We start from the raw sequence: 19,940 nt of genomic DNA on the forward strand, positions 1-19,940 counted from the left end.
CCAGCAAGCCTGTTGCTTTGCAGTAAGAACTGCTACTTGGGGGCCAGGCATTTAGCTCAGTGGTTCCAGCGCCTGCCACGCAAGTGCAAGGTTCTGAGTTCGAGCCCCGGTACCAAAAAAAAAAAAACTGCTGCTCGGATGCCATGCCTCTGCCTGTGATAGACACTTTTGATACCAAACACTAGCAGCCTGATTCCTCTAGTGAAAAATACAGATGCTGTTCAGACTTACTGGCTGCTATTCATTGTGGTCGGGGAGTCGGAGCTGTGACTCAGCATGTTAAAAGGCAGGGTTAGAGGAGCACCTGGCCATTGTCCTGGTTTTATACCAGGCAGGCTGAACTGAAAAAATGCAAGTGTCTCGGTTGAGTTTATCTTATTAGGGGATTTAGGCTATGTTAATGCTATAGCTTCATTAATTACCCCATATCAATAAAAAAAGGCAGCTTTTAGCCTCCAAGCGTAAGAGAGGAAAAGAAATGGTGGTATCAAAGGAGACCTTCAAAGACAGCCAGCGCTGTCTCCAGGGTAATTTCTGATCCTGCATTCTTCCCACTTCAAAGCTGGATGTGTGTGTGTGTGTTTGGGTCGAGGGGGCTGGGGGAGCTTGAATCTGATTTCTCTAATAAGTGTTGGCATCAGCCCCGTTTGATATTAGATGCAGGGAACATTTTGATTTGTTATAGCCTTTGAAATTGTTCAGACGACCTTCAGAAAAATGGCTTCTTGTTATTTCTGGGGAGAAGGGCGAAAGCAGGGAAAGGGAATCCAGTTTAATTCCTATGCAGAGGATGCCCTGAAATTGTGCTTTCAGCGGTTTTTTAGTAACAAATGCATGTCCTGATTGAAAGTGAAAAGTTGAAGAATAATAGACCCATAACACTGCATTCCTTGGCGAAACTTGTTCACACTTTTTCTCTCCGGGGATTGCGGAAGACAGAAGATGACCACTGAGAAGTCGGATGGCTTAGCAAACTCGGGTAGCCATGGAGAGAACTATCACTGCCGCCCAGGTGTGGCCTCCACCTGGACTGCCCGGGCATCCCCTGGGGACTGTTGGAACTGCTGGTGGCCTATGAATCCTGTGTAGAAGTGTCCATTTTAGATCATTTAAAAGTCATCATACATTCGGCTTTTTAAAATGAAATAAAGAATTGCTAAGCTGCCAGCATGTTCATATACTGCTAAATGAATGTTAGCAGCAGTGATCATCACAGCAGCAGACCTCAGAGTGGATCAGTAGTGCTGAACTCTGCAGGGCCCCCCGAAGAGCCGAGCCAGTGGGGCACAGGGGGCTCTGTGAGCCCTGTGCCCTCCAAAAGCAGCCTCTTCCTCCTGGGCTTTCGAATTCTCCACACCAGTTAACTATGTGACACTGGACACATTACTTCATTTCTCTGGGCCTCAGTTTCCTCATCAGTGTGGTGGAAATGATGCCATCATCCTCATGCTGGGAGATTTAACAGGATGCTCGGATGGAGTGCAAGCCAGAAACAGCTGTCAGTGAATGATATCTGCCCTGGCCAGTTTGACAGAGATTGTCGGCGAGGTGAGAATGACCTTGCTGCTGATGTCAGCCCACCCTGAATGTTCTCTGCAGTGCGTAAATTTGACTTGCCACTATTTTTGCTGGTTGCATCGAGAGGTCTTTTGACATTGTAGGGTTTGTCCTGAGAGAGATGAGTCTCTAAGGCACTTGGTCGTCTGTGGGTTTGTTGCACTCCCTCTGAGAAGAGACCCAGTTCCCACCCTAAGATCCCTGTTCCCATCTCCTGAGTCCCCACAGGACGACTTTGTCCCCTGCATACTGAGGGGAATGATACTTCTCTTCCCAACACAGGGAGGTCTGCAGCTCCCGGAATGCTCCTCGTTTGACTATCACAGCCAGCAAAAAAATTGGTAGCCAGGCCCACTTTTGCAGCAAATGAGCTAGAGCTGATAAATATTCACTCAGATCCTTCCCGGCTTCCTGAAATGAATATCTGAAGATCTTCCTGGCCCAAAGGAGAAGCCAGGCATTGACTCCAGAATGCTTTTTAAACGGCTTTCTTTGGCATACATCTAGCAGAAAACCAAGCACAAACCACCTGCTGTGTGCTCCCAGCAGAAGGGGAGCCCATTGTTATCAGACCCTTTTCAGCCCTGTGCACCAGGTAAATAGACTGCATTGCCCAGCGGCCCTCATCCCAGATGGTGGAGCCATCCCTGGGGTCCTGAGTAATATTCTAAAACTCCTTCCAAAAAGAGCAGCTCCGTGGCTTTGAATAAGCATGGTCTATTCTGTGAATCCAGTCAGCTGGAGAAGCCATCTCTTAATTAAACCTGTGCATATTTCCCTCTGGATGGTTTTTTTTATTAAAATATCTTAAAGACACTGAAGGTTTTTAAGTAAAAGCTATAACTTTTGAGTCTGGAGATTCTTCTTTGCTGTCATTTTGTGGCTGTGTTTGTATCTTGGTCTGCTCACATGTGATGTGAACAGACAGGAAGGGTAACAGTGGAGAACTTCACAAGACACAGCTGTGGGCTTAAAATGTAAGGAGAACTATGTCAGTTCCAAGTTGAGACATTGATGTTACTCTTCCTAACATTTAGATTTAGAAACTTTGGCATCCCCCTGTCATCTTGGCAGTGATTCTGGAAGAACTCAAAGATGTGGCAAGTCGTTCTCATTCACCCTGCACTCCCTGAATAATCTGTAAATGGTGCATTTGTTAAACCCTGGCTGAACTGCTGCACTGGGAAAGTGACACAGGCCTGGCCTTTTCTCCCCAGGATGACCAGCCACCAGCAGTAGTTTCCTCTAACAGAATCGACAGCGCAAGAAATGAATCTCACACATTCCTTTTGAGGTTTCCTTCAGAGTTATCGTTGTCACTTCTCCTCCTACAGATTGTTAACCTGTCAAATTAAAACCCTGATGGAGCTGGGGATTTAGCTCAGTGGCCACCGAGCCTGTCTTGCAAGTGCAAGGTCCTGAGTTTGATCCCCAGTACCAAAAAAACCCTGATGCCTGGAGGTTTTGTTTTCATTCCTGCCTGTTAGTTGAAGGGGTGGGACAATGACTGAGAGCCGATGTCTCCTTTCTGGAGAGCACTTTAGCGGAAGTAGGAAGAACGTTGGCTCCTCTCTCGCCCCCTCTCTCTCTCTCTCTGTCTCTCTCTCACACACACGCGCACGCACACACACACACACACACACACACACACACACACACGCTGAGATTCACATGAAACCCCCACTGAGCAAGAAGAAGCCAGAGAACTGAGTGTGCGCCTGGGCACGGCCTGGCCTTCGTTTCCAAGGTCTCTGCAGAAAGCCGCATGCTGGCATCTTCCCCAGAATAGAAGCAGAACTCCAGAGAGCCCAGGTCAAACGCAGCTCTTCACTCTTCACTTCCTGTCTTCTCAGAAGAGGCTTTTGGCACTGGCTTCTCGTGCTCCCTGCGACCAAAATCAATACCGCAGCATCCAGGCCTGAGCAGCCGTTTCTGGTCTCTGCCTTGACCACTGGCCAACCCCAGAGGCCGGCTCCAGGGGACCCATTCTCAAGTGTTTCAATTTGCTCAGCTCGTGACCTCGTATATTGAGGTCCACTCTCAGTGCCTCTGGGGCACGCTGAGGGCCTCCTCGTTTAGTCACATTCTGAGGTGTGTCCCAGCACTGTCCTGAGGTGATGCTGCTCTAGCCAAATATCATTGGCTCTGAGCTCTCGAAGCAGTGAGAAGGCAGGGGTTTGGGTTATCTAGGAAATGAGGAAACAAAAATGCTTTTGGTTGGAATGAGCTGCCAACAAGGGTGGGTGCGATGGGGCACACCTATAATCCCACCACTGGGGAGGCTGAGCCGGGAGGATTGCTTCGAGTTTGAGGCCAGCCTGTACATCATAGTGAGTTCAAGGCCAGCCTGGATCACCTAGCGAGACCTTGTCTTAGAAAAAAAGAGAATGAACTGCCAACAAACCCTGTGTGTGACCAAGTGTGGCTGGAGGGGGACTAGACTGAGTTTCCTCCAACCCCTGCCCACCTTTCATCTCGGACCGACCAGATGTCACAGGTACCTGGGAGCATAGCAGAAGACAAAACAAAAAGAACAGGCCTGTGGGCCCGCTCCAGACCTCATTCACACGCCAGGGCAGGGAGCAAGGAATCCATATTTTAAAAATAACAGAACAAAAAGGAGCCTCCCCTCTGTGCTTCTCACACCAGGCAGGAGGGAGCGCCACCAGGTGAGACCACCATGAGAAGCCTCGGAGTGACCTTGGGCCGTGGGGTGGCTCAGAGCCCTTGGCTCCACCTGGAAAGCATGCTGCTCTGACAGCCGCCACAACTGCTGTGGCCGTTAGGTGTGCGAGTGCATGCTGGGGCTTGGGGCAGCATGCACTGACCCACATTCCAGGCACGTCAGGTAATAGCGAGTCATACGTAAGGCAGTTTTACCTGTGAAGACCCTTGTGAATTTTGAAAGGTAAAGAGCAGACAGCAGGTATTGAGAATAATATTTAGATGGGTAAATAGGAAATAACTCTCTGCTAAGGTGACATTGAGCCTGCAGGAGGTATAGGAGGAATCACTCCGGGGTCTGTGAGAAAAACAGTACAAAGAACACCACACATGCAGAGATCCTACAGCAGCATTGGCCTCAGCAAGCCGATTGAGAGGGGCAGTAAGGGTCAATGTTAGAAAAGGGCCAGAGGGCTTAGAAGGAATGCGTGCCTCAAAGTGACTTCTTCTGTTCCATGAACACCTGCAGATAGATAAAGAAAAAATTTAACCAAACATTTAAGATCCTTTTCAACCTCAAGATCCTATTCTGGACTGCTTTTCTTTTTTTCCCTTTCTTCTTTTTCTTTTTTCTTTTGGTACCGGGGATCGAACTTGGGTCCTTGCACTTGCCCAGCAGGCAGTGAAACCACTAAGCTAAATCCTTGGCCCTACCCAGCTGTTATTCTTATTACACTTGAGAAAGAGAAAACATTCTGGATACAGAATAGGATCTTGAGCCCAGGGATTTAGCTCAGTTCTGCCACCTGCCTCGAAAGTGCAAGGTCCTGAGTTCAATCCCCGGTACCAAAAATAAAAAAAAAAGAGTAACAGCTGGACATGGTGGCACATGCCTGTAGTCCCAGCACTTAGGAGGCTGAGGCAGGAGGATCACCACAAGCTCAAAGCCTGCCTGGGCTATGTAGTGAGTTCAAGGCCTGCCTGAACTACAAAGGGAGACCTTGTCTCAAACAACCAAAAACAAAAAAAGTAATAGTTACGGTGTCAATGTTGAAGTCCAGAATTCTGAAACTGCTGCTAATGGTTCCTACCTCTTTCCCACAGCTTGACATATGGTCCAAATCCAACTATCAAGTATTCCAAAAGGTAGGTCTTACTTCCTGTTTCTTACTTATAAGTCATTAGGAAGACAAGAATTTGGTGAATAAATATTGGTCTCAAATTAGAGGCTTTTTTAAAAGTAGAAAAAGCCCAACCTAAAAAGCTGCTTGTTTTCTGGGTTTCGTTTACGTGACATTGTGGAACAAACAAAGGCTTAGAGAGAGAAATCAGATTGGTGGCTCCCCAGGGTGGGGGCAGGGAGTTGACCCCACAGGCCCATGGGGACCGCTGGGGAGATAGGGTCTTCTGGGTCTGCATCATGGTGGGGCTACGCGGCGTCCATGTCTGTCACAACTTGCACAGCTGCCCCTCCAAGGGCGTCTGACTGTGTAGCTTAACCATTCACCGTCCAGTTATTTAAACACAGGGTGACCAAAAGTTGCATTTTTAAATTAGTTTTTGTAAGATAACAGGAAATATAAAAATGACAATTTTATCAAATTTATTCAGTGCAAGAATCGACTGGTTGAAATGACACCTGCCCAAGTGATGCTTGGGGTAAACTGTTAAGGGTTAAAGAGCCAGAGGCTTCAGAGCTGCTGCAGGCTCACTTGTGAGTGAGGGTCTCAGAGCCTTGTAACCCGCGTGGGGGCCTGAGGGGGAAGCCTGCCCCCCACCATGCGGCCGCCACTTTACACCCAGCGGTGACAGCTCGTTCACCTGCCAGACTTCCTTGGGAACACTGTAAGGGAACGTTAGAAAGCACTTCGAGTACCCGCTTCCACAGGTAGGGGTCCCTGTTCCGGACGGCTCAGTCCCTGCGGCTTGTGTGGGTCTACCCCGCATTCCCATTACGTGAGCCAGCGCCCCGAAGGGCCCCAGCGATGTCTCCGGGCTGGCTCTGCTCTTCCCTCAACAAGCTCGGCTGCAGCTCCTGACAGCCCCTCTGTGTGCCAGGCACCTTGCCAGGTGCTAGGAGTACAGGGATGTGACTCTGAGGAGGCCAGTTTGCTATGGGGGCCGTGCAGGCCGGCCAGGGTCTGCCTTCAGATGAGGGCACCAGAGGAGGTGGGGCCTCCTGAGCGGGGACCTCGTGTACCTCTGACACCATGTGATGGAGCCGCTGTGCCGAGGAGGGGAGCTGCTCCCGGGCCCAGGTCAAGCAGAGGCTGCTAAGCATGGCACCGAATTCGGATTCTGTCGTCGTCAGTTCAGTGAACAGCCACTGGGAAGCTCCCCACAGAGGAGGGTGGGATGTGGGGCTCTGGGCCACAGTCGCTCCCCCTTTGAGAAGTGCCAGGGAGTGTGGGGCTTTTTCCCTTCAAGGAAGTGAAACTCCAGTAAGGAGACATTGACTCGTTAAAGCGAACGCTTCCTGGGCACTCCACACATGCAGCATGTGCAGCACCGGCAGCACGGTCTACAGCCCTCACCTCCTGGGACGCAGCTGCCTCTGTCCCCTCAGCAGAGGGCAGAGCCAAGGCGTGGCGCCATCTGGGCTGAAGACACACACTTGGGGAGCCTTGCACACTAAGCACTAGCACTTCATGGTCTGCTCACAGAAGGCAGGGTGCTGCCAGGGTGGGGTCCTGAACAGAGGATGCTAACGGGAACACCAGGCACAGCCACAGTGCAGTGGAGCCTGACTATGGATGGGCGTCCTGGGGTGAGCTTCCATGCAGTGGGAGATCCTGGGGGCCGGGGCCTGGCGTGGTCAGGCCAGCAAGGCCACGGGATCCGTCTGCACCCTATGCCACGTTCCAGAAATCTAAAACCATGCCAAAATGAAAAGTTCATGTCACAGAGAACCATCGTCCTGCCTCTCCTGACACCCCGTCCCCGGGAAGCTCCCTAGACACACTGGGGAAAGAGCACCCTCCCCGGGCCGGGCTTTCCTGCCAGGAGTGCCATTTGCAGTCTTAGCTCGGTCGCCATGCCTGAGTATCTACTTGCTCAGCATGGGAAGCGTGTCTGCCTCAACCACCAACTTCCTTCACGCTGACTGTTCTTGTAACTTTTTGCCCGGCTGTTGGCCTAAAAACATTCGAAGGAGAAAGAACATTGCTCATTATCAGTATCTTATTTTGCTGGAGTAGTGAGGAGCGTTAAAACAGTTGGTTTTCCTTCAGCCAGGCTCTTATCTCTGCATCCTCTGTGATATAGCAATGAGTTGCCTCCTCCCGGCCCCACAGAAGGCCCCGGACGCTCCCAAGGCCGAGGCCGAGGCTGAGGCCTTCCAGCCCAGACCCTGGGCTCTGACAATTGTCCAGTCTCCATCCCAATGCCCTTAGCGGGACGGCTTGAATACACTGGACTTTGAATAACTTTTAGTGTTCTGTGTAGGATGGAGTGTTTTTGAATGCAAGAGGCAAGTTTGCTGGGAAATTGGGGAGTGCGTGCAGCACAGATTTGGTGAGACACGGAGGGACAGTGTTGTGGGTGTGTCCCACCTGCTCAGGGCTCTTTGTGTTTAGCACCACAAACATAGAGCGCTGTTTAAAGCTTGGCATCAGACTAGCTGGCAAGCCGTGAAAGTGCCCCCTTGCTTGCAGTGTATGCATCACGTGTGAGGCACTAAAGGATGGGGGTGTCATCTTACCTGGAGAGTGGCGTGTTGTCTGTTGGCACAGAACCCTTAGCGAGATTCCTGATGAGGCGTCTCTACCGCCATTTTTAACCGAATGGATGTGACCTTTTCTCCTGACCTGTGCTAAATTAAAGAACCGCGACCGAGGACAGGTGGCAGTGCTCCGATTAGAACTGAAGACAGATAGTGTTGAGATCTTCTTTCTAATTTCAGGGACAGGTGAGCACTAGTAGCCTGGAGTCCCTCTACTAGAACACCACTGTCTGCTGCCAGGCTGAGCCGTGTATTAGAAAGTCACATGGGACAGAGGATTAAGCGTAATCCTTCTCAGTCACGCGCTTGACTAGTCACTGTCTCGAGCGGCGGGTGTGGCATCTCCTCAGGAAGTCTGTGTTCCTGGCTTGCGGAAGGTGGTGGACGGATGCCGTGTGGCTCTTGCTGTCCATCTTGGGCTGGCGAGCGGCCACGGTGGTCCTTCCTGTGCCCCGGCCGGGCCCTTCAGAAGCGCGGCCACTGTGCCCATCACAGACTCTGAAGGCCTGCTGAGCCCTGGGGTGATGGGTCACACTTTAGGCCAGAGGGAAGGTTAGGTGGCAGTATTTCTAAACGCTGCTTTTAGGGTCAGCTGTTTCTCAGAATCCTATTTTCTTCCTGTCTACCCACTTAAATTAGGGTGTCCTGATGGATGTTGTTTGTGGTGCTTCCCTGACAGACGCCATTTGGAAGCACAGTGGTCACCGTTCCCATGGCCGTCAAGCATGCGCAGCCCAGCCAGGCAGACTGGCCAGGGTGGCCAGCCCAGCTCGGGTGTGTGTCAGAGCACTGGGGGCCAATGGGATGCGTCAGAGGTCCCTGCTCATTACAGAGGGGATCTCTCAGTCAGGAAGCAGTTCCCAGATCGCCCAAAATCCTACGGGGATGGCCAACGCCCCAACTGTGCCCACTTCTGTCATAGGATCACTGGAGAGGGCTTCTCCCCCTCCCTGCTCTGGGTCACAGCACTTCAGATGCCCTTTCTTTAGCACTCACTGTGTGGTTGCAATTACTGCGATTGGCATGTATTTTCCTTCCCACAAACAGCAGCAGTGGCCAGCTCGGACAAGGGCCTGCTGGGAGGCGGGAGCCCTTGGGTCTTCCCTCCGTGGACACAGGAAGCAGATGGAGACGGGTGCTGAAAATGACATCAGGAGCAGGGAGAGGGAAGTGTAACACAGTCAGATTCTCCTGGGGCCCCGCCTTGCTCCCTGAGTTAAAGCCTGGACCCCAGGGCTTTGCAGCAAATCCCACCACGGGAGGCAGACTTCGGCCTCCCCTTTGTGTGCAGGCATTGACTCTGTCAGCAAGCCCTTTGCTGTCCTACTCATTAGACCCCGTACCCAAGCGTGGGGAAGTGGCGGCAGGCCGGAACAGCTTGCTGCGGGTCCATGGCCACTAACAGGTGCCTGTCATTTACCAGGCTCCCCCGGAGGCACCTTGCACACCATCCTAGGGCGAAGTGGCTTTTCATAGCCAGCAAGTCTCCAGCAGAGTGGATTCAGAGAATGGGGCTTAGAAATAGGGGATCCTCTGAAAGGGCAGAAGCACAAAGAGCCAAGAAAGGTTTCAAGCGTGTTCATATTTTTCTGACATTTAAACTCTGCAGGGGCAGTCACTGTTTTGATCTTTAACCCCCTCATTTCAAAACAGTGTTCATTTTCATGCAGTAACTTGGGAGCCGTGAGAGCCAGGCCTAGATGCTTCTATGCTGAATCCCACCAAGGCAGCTGTGGAAAGAGGTGCAGAGTGGGTCTCCTGGGAGGGTAGATGGAGACCAGGGTGGGGTCAGAGGGACGAGCATGCTCTGCCGTGTTGGCACTGGCAGCAGAGGATGAAGCGGAGCTGCCAGGGCCACGGAGGCCCAGCCCTGGTCCACGGTTACTGCTCTGCCAGTCGCAGGGAGCAGAGGGAGCTGTTAGCTCCACACTGGGGGGCTCAGCCTTGGCCAGGTGGGTGTGCAGTGGGGCGCCACACTCCTCAGTCCTGTGTTCATTCATCAGCCAGGCTTTGATGTGACACTCTGGGCCCTGTCTGGGTACAGCCTTATCAGAGCTTCTTCCTGAGTGACCACTGGGTACGTTTTAGTAGAAGGGACTGAGTCAGCCCTGGAAGGCTCAATTCTCTGATATTAGGTTGGCTCTGTTGAGTACCCTGATGTCACCTGTGCCTGATTCCAAGTCCCTGGGGGGACGCTGTCCTGGGGACAGGAGCCTGGCTGTGTGGCATGTCACCTAAGCATATGTACTCCTGTCCTTTGACCTGAACCTGGCCCCTCCACCCCAGCCCAGCGTGTGTGACTGCAGACACAGGCTGCCAGGGCTGTGCCTGTCACCTCTCCTATGCTGAGCTCCCATTGTCCCCCCTCTGTGACCATCCCGAGAGGCCGAGAGCCGTCTGCTGGTGACCAGACCCCAGCGCCACGTCTTCCCTGGGTGGCGAACCTGTCTCGGTTTGCACATCCACGAAGCAGGGATGGGAGAGTACCTAGAGCCTCTGCAGTGCCCGCTCTGGCCTCCTTCCCCTTTGGCCAGGTTTGCCCCGAGAGCCCTTGCCTCCACGAGTGCCCCTTCTTGGGCCTCGGCTGCCCCTCCGCCCCCTGCTTCATGTGCATCTGGCTCGGTCGTGGACTCGCTGGAGCCAGGCACGCGGCCCCCTGGAAGCTCAGGCCCTTCCCCATGAGGGGAGGTGGAACCTGCTCCATGGGTTGAGGACTTACTGTGGCACTGAGGAAGCGTCACTGGGCTGGGGCGCGGAACTCAGAATCTGCAGCTCTAAATGTGCAGCCCACTTGGCTAGGCTTTCTGTAAACTAAACCGAGACCCAGTCGCCATTGACAGACCCACCGTGTGCCTCTGTCCAGGGCTGGTGTCTCTTCCCCAAAAGGAAAGCCAGCTGAAGAGGGACTCAACTCCAGACGCGGCAGCACCCTGTGCACAGCCCTGATGTCCGGCAGGATCCCAGGGTGCCTGAGATGGAGGCACTGCCCCGACTTCCGGTTAGCGCTGTCTGTGTCATCTCGGGATGTTTTTCTGACTGCATGGTGTCCCTGCAGAAATCAGCCCACTGTGTGGGTGCAGAGTTCAGGTGCTCTGCGCTGGGGCTTTCCTGGAAGCCAGTGGCAGAACCTGGCATTTTACCAAATGGAAAGCACTGTACTTTTTTTTCCCTCTAAATGAAGAGTCTTAATTCCTTAATCCCAAGAAATGTCAAGGACCCTTCTGTGTATCTCCTCACGCTGCTCCAGGCCTCCAGCTGAAGTGGAAGGCGATCAGGACCCCGGAGAGCTCCCTGCCCCGCCCCGCCCCTGCCTCCCTGTAAACGGGCTCCTGCGCTAATCCATTCACTCAGGGCGGAGCCACGCTGCTCCCCAGGCTCTGACGGGGCCCAGGGAGGACAAAACGTGATGGGCGTGGCCTCGGCCCACAGGTCTGGCCGGTGTTCAGAGGGCTGTGCTGGGAGGCAGGAAGCCCTGGCTGAGGCCTGAGCTGAGCAGGACTTGGCCCGAGGACAGCCGCAGTGCAGCCCCGGGTTATCCCACACCAGGGAGCCTTGCAGCCGGGTTGCAGGGTGTCGGGGTGACAGCCACGGCTGGGCTCCAGGTCCTCGGGGGCCTTTGCAGGACCCTGTAGCCAGCTGCACAGGCCATCTGCAGCCCCTCTGCACCCAGGGCCAGGGTGTGGAGGGGCTTCCCTGGCATCTTCTTGGCCGGGACTCTAAAGAAGATGGGTTTGGCCCCCCGAAATCCAAATACACACTCGTTGATGGAAGCCCTGGTTGTGCCAGAGACTGTTGAGTGCTGATCCCGCGTGTCACCTTCTCAGACAGAGCTGGATCAGGGTGGGAGCCGGATTGGGCAAGAGGTCTCCCCTGCCTCTGCCGCCCTGGCGGCCGCACAGCCCGGCCAGTGACAGCCCTAACCCTGCGCAGCCATGCATATGGTCCCTCTGTCAGCGGAGGAGGGAGTATTGATCCCGTCTAGGTAATCCTGTCCCCGTGGGCCTCGGCGCCTCCTCTTCGGGCCTCCACCCTGCTGAGCCTGTGGCGCACAAGTCCAGGCCCAGATTAGGGTCTGGGGTGCATAATCACAGCCAGATCCCCGCTTCCCCTCCACACTCCATCCCCACTGGAGACGCCTCTCTGCAGCCCTCTTTGTGGGAGAAGCACTCCTGATATGTCCTAACTGTTCTCCCTGTCACAGGGCACATCCTCAGAGCATGTGACCGGCCGCACACTGCACTAGGGAGGCTCACGCCTGTACTCAGCACCCACAGGGAATGTGCTGCTTCCAGAGGCTCCCAGAGCCCGGGCCTGGAGGGAGAGCCAGGCTCTTAGGAGAGAGACGCCGACTCCTGAGCTGATCTCCAGTGGGTGACAGTCACCGTTGCTTCTCGGTTTGTGGGGACAGTGGTCACATGCAAGTAGCACGTGTCCGACCCCGCTGCCCCAGGATGGTGCTCGGAGCCAGTGAGACCGGCTAAGCTGGGGGATTTCCAGCCGGAGCACCGCACCATGCCGAGGCAACACTGGCCTCCTGCCCCTGCTCCTGAGCTATTCGCCCTGCTCTTTCCCACCGGCCCAGAGACTGGGTGCCTCATGAAGGCAGCTCACAGGACAGCAGGCAGGCACCACTGCTACCCGCTGGGATCTGCTGGCCTTTTAAAAAGAGCAGAAGGTGGGGCTGAGGGCTGAGCTCATCCCTGTTTACCTTCAGGATGCGGAACTTGACTTGCGGATGGGGCATCATTGGCCTGCAGGACCACTCAGCCCTGATCCCAGCCTCACTCCGTCACTGGGGCCAGTGGGGTGTGGTCCAGGTCTCCCGGCAGTGAGAATGACCCAGGTTTGAGCTCTTCTGTCCCCAGAGTCCAAGAGAATCTGCTCTTCACCTGCAAGCAGGTGTTGGCTGGAGGGAAGCCAGAAGGTACCAGGGATCGAGCTTGGGTCCTTGCGCTTGTGCAGCAGGTGGCAAAACCACTGAGCTAAATCCCCAGCCTGGGGCTCTTTTTAAGTGAGCAACTTCTAAACACTTGGGTACTTAACTTTCCTATTTATTAATCCTGCGGGGAATGCTATCACCTGTCAGAGGCCCTAGCTGTCCTGGCTTAGTGGAGAAAGGCTTTGGGGCTGTACGCAGCGGGCCCTGCAGCTGGATGCCTCAGTCTGGAAGAGTGTGGAGGAGTTACCCAGCTTGGCCCGGTCCTAGCCCCTGGCAGTGGGAACAGCAGTGCCCCACAGTGGCCATTCCCTGGGGCTGCTCAGAGGCCACGGTCAGCTGCCACCTCCCAGTTGGGTGCCGTGCCCAGCACAGTGGTATAGCCCTAGGGCCTCGAGGCCCTCTGTTGAAGAAACCCTGGGAGGATTAATGCATTTTCATTCAAATCAAATCCAATTCCCGAGTTGATAGAGGAAGAAAGCGCAAGGTGAAGCCTGAAGCAGAGGCAGGGCCCTGCTGCAGACAGGGCTGTGTGCCCGTCCCTGGCTGGCACCCAGCAGTGCCGCCAGCCGACCTTCTTCCCGAGCACTAATGTCTGCTTCCGAGTCCCCCTCCTGCCTCTGGTCCTCTGTCACCACCGAGTCCCAGGCTGTCTGGGCTCCCGCACCCGGTCCCTGCTCTTTCCTTGAACTGTGCGTTGTTTCCCTGGGTGATGCCACCGCCTGCCATCTGGCCACTTCCCCTCTGCGGCCCCGACGGGGAGGCTCGGGGGGCCTGGAGTCGGGGCACCCGGGTCAGACCTAGCCGGGCAGGGTTGGTGCTCACGGTGCCAAGTGCGGGGTGGGTCTAAGTGCAGGGGCTGGGCTGTGAGTCGGAAGCTGAGGTTCCCTCCCCTGGAGGAGAACCCACTTATGCCCAGCTCCCGTCCACTGCAGAAGGCCTGGAGCCCGAGCCTCGGCTGGAGGCTTAGTGCGGGCACTCAGGCATGGGCTTCCTGACGTGGACAGGCACCCGACCCCCTGGTGGCCTAATGACAGGCCCTCGTCGTCAGGCTATCGTGGGGATCAAGTGAGGTGACCTGTGGTGGCTCAGCTCTGTGGGGTTCGTGCCATTGGCAGACCCCACCCTCCTCCCCGCCGGCGTTCAGCTAAAATAGCAGGGTCCCGGACTCAGGGCCAGGCTGCCAGAGCTCCTGACACACGGTATGGAGAGGACCTGGGGAGCCCCTTCGCCAGCGCGGGCTGGCAGCTGATCCAAAGCCTCTTGGAAGAGCCCCTCCCTCCTGCACTCGGGAGCGAGAGGCAGCTACCTGAGCAGCGTGAGCCCTGTACCCTCCTGGAGTCCATGCAGACGAGAACCCCACACTGGCCAGAAGCCCCCGCTGCCGAGCCTCGCTGCCCCTCGCCTGTCCCTGCCTGCCCACTTACTGTTACTTTCCAGTCTGCTCCCTCCCTCGCTTGGGTCCCCATCCACTTTGATCTTTCCACAAGCTTTGTTTCCATCCCACACGCTCCACACTGAACTGGTGGCCCATCCTCCCTCTCAGGAGCATTAGTGCCCTCCCTGGCCTCCTGGCGAGGGCGGCTTTTGTCTCCCAGCGGATTCTCATTAGCTTCCAGCACAATGGGACCCAACCTGGGCTGCAACTAAATTAGTTAATAGAAATCTGTTTTGCCCCAGGCCTGCTTTTTCTGCATCTTCAGTGTTGAACAAAAAACAACTTTGTTGTTAAAAAGTATGAAACAAAAACATATTGAAGGTGGACTGCTTTGATGAGCAAGATTATAGTAGGTGAATCTCCCCTGAGTTCCACACTTGGGTCTTCCCCAGTACCTAGGGGCTCAGCGTCAGAAATCTGAGACCCAGCGGCCTCAGGAAGGGCCAGGGAGGAAGAAAGGAACCTGTAGCAATCCGCTGGCTGTTTCCTTGTTACAGTAGTGCTGTGATTGGTGGTGGGCAGCTGGATGATCACATTAGTGGTAGAAGGGCAAGGCCTCCCTCACCATTTGCAGGGAAAGGGAATACTTGATACCAGGCCTTTGACCACGTCCCTGACCAGTCCCAGAAGGACTAATGAGAGGCCACCTGCGTGTCAGGCTCGGGACGGGTCTGGAGGGCACTTCCTGGCTCATGCAGCTGCTCTTTTGGGCGGACAGGTGCAGATCTGACCTACAGTGTGCCTGCCACACCGAGAGGTGGCAGAAGAGCCCCTCCACCTGCACCCTGGGGGGCCCCAGGGGATGCTCACCTGCTGCCCCACCCTCCCGCCTGTCATGTGGGATAAGGCCAGCACCCACTTCGGGTCTTGGGGAGTTATTACAAATTGGTAAACACCCTGTGAGCCTAGACCAGGGAACCCCACCTTCCCCAGGCTCCGTGTGAAATTTCCCATGGTCCGTTTTTTCATTGCCACCCCAGTATCCCAAAGAGTGGGGAAAGAGACCCCCACAATAAAAAGCAAAGCATCCCTGCCTCAGATGTGGCCTCCTGGGGCTGCTGGGAAGGAGTCACAACCAGGACTGGGAGCACACGCCTGAGCCACCTGCGCATTGCTGCCGCAGGGGTGTTCGGAGTGGTGCCAGGTCAGGAGCCCCCCCAGGACCCTGCCGCTTTCATGCGGAGCTTCAAACAGCCCGATAGTGCCGCCCCTGGGGGCTCCCAGCTGGGGCAGAGGGGCGAGGACCATGCCGGACCTCGGGTCCACGGCCCTGTTTGCTCCACTGGGCTTCAGATCCGTTGGCTTCACCCCGACAGTCTCCGCCAGTACTTTCAGAGTTCTCATTACTACTGTTTCAAAAAACAAAAAGCATTGCTCATTTTAGAAAGCTGTCTGTCAAGGCGCCTAAAATAAATGCAGCCTTGGCACGTGGAGGAGTGAGCACAGTCTCTTGAAAGTCACCGGGTGAGAACTCCTCAGCCGTGTGGGACACGCGAACACGGCGCCTTGGCAGGGAGGCCGTGCAGCCTCGGTTTCTTTCCTTCTCCAGCAAGTCTATGTTGAGCACTCGCTGTGCGCCCGAGATATCCAGGCTGTGGGGACAGTCACCTGGGAAGGAGGAAGAGCGGACAGTGGGCCCAGCGCTTCCTATGCCTGTCCCCAGCCGGGTGAGGCCATGTCCCTGCACCCCCCACTTCGTCTGGGGAGACGGGCTGGGTTCCTGCAGGGCCGGCAAGCTGTCCTCACGCGTGCTGTGCAGCCCTGCCGCAGGACTGAACGGTGGCCGGCCTGACTCCAGGTCCTGGGTGGCTCACCCCCTCGGCCGGGCCAGCTCCGTCGCCGCCTGCTTGTGTGCCTAGCTGCTGCCCGGGCGCATCACCTTGTCCAGCACACAAATCACCCCTGGCTTATTCCTGTTTGCAGAGTGATTTTATCTGCAGTTTTTGTTTTGTTCTTTAGCCACATTTATAATGGCAGGAGTCCCTAATGAGGACAATCAAATAAACCATTAGTTTGAGCACAGCTATCAAATTAGCAGAATCTATTAATTTGCTGATTGATGGTGGCATTAGCGTTTTGTGGTGTCATCACATTTCAGGACTGCAGGGCATCTTGGCGCAGCAGAAAGGCCTGAGACTCGGGGATGAGTCACTGGGTCAGGATCGGGGACAGCTCCGGGCTGCACCCCAGTGCCCCCTCCATGGCCATCTGGGGCCTCCGTGGCCCTGGAAGCAGGACGGACCTTTGCACCATCTGTGGCGAGGTTCTTCCCACCGAGAGGAGGCAGTGGCGGGTGGGGGATGCACCCCCCGTCCCTTCCGCCTGCCTCCTCCCGGCCCACTCTGCTGGCTCATCTTCCCATTTGGGATTGCATTTTAGATGTCCTTCCCCTGAGGGACGTGTGGAGAGCAGCACACGTCTGTTGCCCCGGCTTTCCGTGGCTGCTGACTCGTCACTGTCCTTCACTTCCAGGTCACAGACCACGCCACCACCGCCCTGCTGCACTACCAGCTGCCCCAGATGCCAGACGTCGTGGTCAGGTCCTTCATGGTGAGTCCAAGCTGGCTTCCCTTGGTGAGGACAGCCGGCCTGCGGGGGAGACCAGGCCTCGGGGCTGCCATCCTCCTCGGGGAAGAGAGGCACAGAAGCCACTCCCAGCCAGCTCCTGAGGTTCAGGCCCCGCTGCACAAGTGGCATTCTCAGCAGTGACCCTAACTGTCCGCACTGATTTCCTAGAGCTTATCGGCTCCAGCTCTGTGCCGGGCCCTGTGCTGATGGCCTCCTGCTCCCATGTCTGGGCACCACACACAGTCCCGCCATGCACACCCTGCCCAGGGGCAGGTCCAGCAGGGTGATGGCCGGCAGGAGACTGCGCACCTGGCGCCTCCTGTCACATGGGCCCCAAACCTAAGCTTCCGAGGGAGCCTGAGCATAGACACGGGCCCAGCTGCGGTGGCCTCGTGGCTCGGGGAGGGCGTGGGGACCACAGAGGGCGCGCATCTGTGCAGAGCGCAGTTCAGCTGAGAGAAGGCTTCAGCATGAAGGCTGTGTTTGTCATCCAGACCTGAACTCTGCCGCCAGAAGGCCTTGGGATGGCACTTGGGGATCTGCACACAACGGGGTTTCTCCAGCATGCTTCAGGAGGCTCCGACACCAGTGCACGTGCCCCCCTTCGCAGGGAGCGCTGCCACTGGGGCGGGCTCCTGGGGCGGCTGTCCGCGCTGCATCTCCTTGAGCTGGAGAATTGAGTTACGTGGCCCTCATCCTTATGGATGGTGCCCGGAACAACTGCTCTCTGAACTGCTCGAGCGCGTGAGCTGCTTATTATGTACTTGGTGGCACCAGGGCTGTTCCCACCGCCCCCCCGGTGTGTTAGGCCACAGTGACAGCGAGTGATGACCTCTCAAATCAGATTAGCCGGAGGCAGCGTCATCGTCTATTCCGAGACTTCAGCCGCAGCTGGGTGGGGAGCAAGGAGAAGGGATGGGTGGGATATCAGGAGACTCAGGGGCCCCTGGCCTGCAGAGCCACAGCTTCTATGAGGAGCTCCTTGGTGCGCAGGGGAGGGGCCCGAGGCTGAGCGCAGCAGTGAGGTGGCCTCGGCTCCAGCGGGATCCCTGGGCATCGCTTGAGGTGCTGTTGGGTGGGAGTGTGCGGAAGCACCCAGTCCCATTCTGCCGTCGCTTCTCTTTGTAGACCTGGTTAAGAAGCTACATAAAGCTATTCCAGGCGCCCTGCCAGCGCTGTGGGAAGTTCCTGCAGGACGGCCTTCCCCCAACTTGGAGGGACTTCCGGACCCTCGAAGCCTTCCACGACACCTGCCGCCAGTGACCTGCCAGCCCCCAGCCTGCAGGACAGCACCCCAGCGACGGCCGCGACCCCAGCTGTGTCCCGCTGCCCCCCCAGGCAAGGGGACTCTCAGTCGGCAGCATGCGATGCTCTTCCTAGGAGCCAGGACGCAGGCCCTGATCCTCTTCATGGCTGTCACCGGCCTGCGCCCCTGCGCTCATGTACATTGTGCCACGGGGCTGTTTTGTTTTGGTTTTGTAACATATTTATAAACAATAAACCTTTTGTACCCAGAACAAGGCCTTGGCTCCCTTCTCTTGGCCCCTTTCCATTCCACTCCTGAATGCCGAGCAGTCTGTTTAAGGCAGTTCAAGCGCCTTGAGAAATGGGTCGTTCTGGTGGAGGGCAAGGCACCCGGCCTCTGTGTGCTGAACCCCAGAGGGGGAGCAGCCTCGGGAGGCGCTGTGTGTCCAGCCCTCCATTCCCGTTCTGACCGTTATTTAGTTCCTGCAAATCCACTCCCGCCAGATCTGCCTGGTTCGTTCTGTGCCTGACCCCAGCCCACAGAGCCAGGCCATGCCTATGAAGGAGGCAGCCAGGAGGGCAGCGCGATTCCCAGGCTGAAGGGAGCAGAGGGTGGCGGGAGGTAGCGAAGAGGGACAAGGCCAGTACCGTTCCGCACACGGCCCTGCCCCGGCAACGTGACTGCCGTGGGGGCTTCGAAACACATCCTCCGTCCACCCAGGCCACCCCGTCATGTCCTTCAAGGCCTCTGCCCTGGAAGTGGCTGAGGTCCCTTACTAGGTCTGCAGAAGCAGGAGGGGCCACGCCCGTTCCACAGAGGGGCGCCGGGGAGAAAGCTCCCGAGCTCATCACCTCGTGCCCCTGACCTTGCCTCATGAGCCCCTGAGAAAAGCGCGCACACGGCCAGTTCAGTGAGGGCCCAGGCCTCAGGGACGGCCCTGTGAGACGCAATCATTCATCCCGGCCTTCATTGCTCTGAAATGTCTTCCGCCTCTTCCGGGGGCTGGCGCTGTCCTGCCTCGAGTCTTGGTGCTGAGCCCATAACACCGCGTCCTGATGCCGCACCGCCTCTCGGTGGTCTCCTCAGACCCTGCGTGTGGCCGTGCACAGAATGATGGGGGCCTCTGGACTGTCGCAGAGACGTTGGGATGTGAGGAACACCGGCAGCTCTCAGGAGGAAGCCATGGGGAGTCTGGCTCTCCCTGCAATGGCACCTGACCCCGTGAGCCCGGAGACTCAGCCTTCCCGCCGGGCCAGTGGCTGGGGCCGGAACCCGAGGCGGCCACACTTCCCGCTTAGGCTGGTGGCCGTAGTTTCTGTTTCCGCCTCACCATCATTGGAGACAGCCCTCTGTGTGGCAGGTGAAGGTGTTTGCGAAGGGCTTCCATGCACTGTTGGTCTCCTTGGGGGACGAGTGACCATTACAGGAAGGCGCCACATGGAGCAGCAGGGCCTGACTCAGCCTCCCTCCTGTGTCTCGAGGAGGAACCCAGTGGAGCAGCTTCCTCCGCACACCCTGGGCGGGTGGGGATGGCTGACTGGCCAGGCAGGGCGGAGGGCGGCTCTTGCATTTCAATCGGGTGGAAGCGGAGGACCGGGCTCCTTTGGGCCTCTCTGTCTGTTGCAGAGGGAAGGTGTTGACTGAGGTTGCTGCAGACTTGGGGGGCCAGGGCTCCCTCCCGGGCAGAGGGGCTTTCTGCTGGCCAGGGTACCGAGGACCACCCAGGCCCCCATTAGGAGGAGCTGACAGCATGCAACGAGCAGGCTTAGGAGAGCTTGTCCAGATTTCTTTATCTGAACTAAATTGGGAA

The 19,940-nt window shown here is 56.3% G+C and overlaps 1 protein-coding gene across 1 annotated transcript in view; it reads left to right on the plus strand.

Annotated features, from left to right (window-relative positions):
• Med27 (mediator complex subunit 27) overlaps positions 1-18,404 on the plus strand; it is a 186,069-nt gene extending 167,665 nt beyond the window's left edge. The window contains exons 6-8 of the mRNA XM_004849063.3: positions 5,326-5,367; positions 16,789-16,866; positions 18,013-18,404. Of these exons, the coding sequence (XP_004849120.1) occupies positions 5,326-5,367; positions 16,789-16,866; positions 18,013-18,147 (255 nt within the window). The 3' untranslated portion in view covers positions 18,148-18,404. The remainder of the gene's footprint in view (positions 1-5,325; positions 5,368-16,788; positions 16,867-18,012) is intronic.
• Positions 18,405-19,940: the final 1,536 nt, after the last annotated feature.

Source organism: Heterocephalus glaber, unplaced genomic scaffold, assembly GCF_053883595.1.
Source record: "Heterocephalus glaber isolate CG9 unplaced genomic scaffold, H.glaber_assembly_v1.0 deba00001479, whole genome shotgun sequence".
NCBI lineage: Eukaryota > Metazoa > Chordata > Mammalia > Rodentia > Bathyergidae > Heterocephalus > Heterocephalus glaber.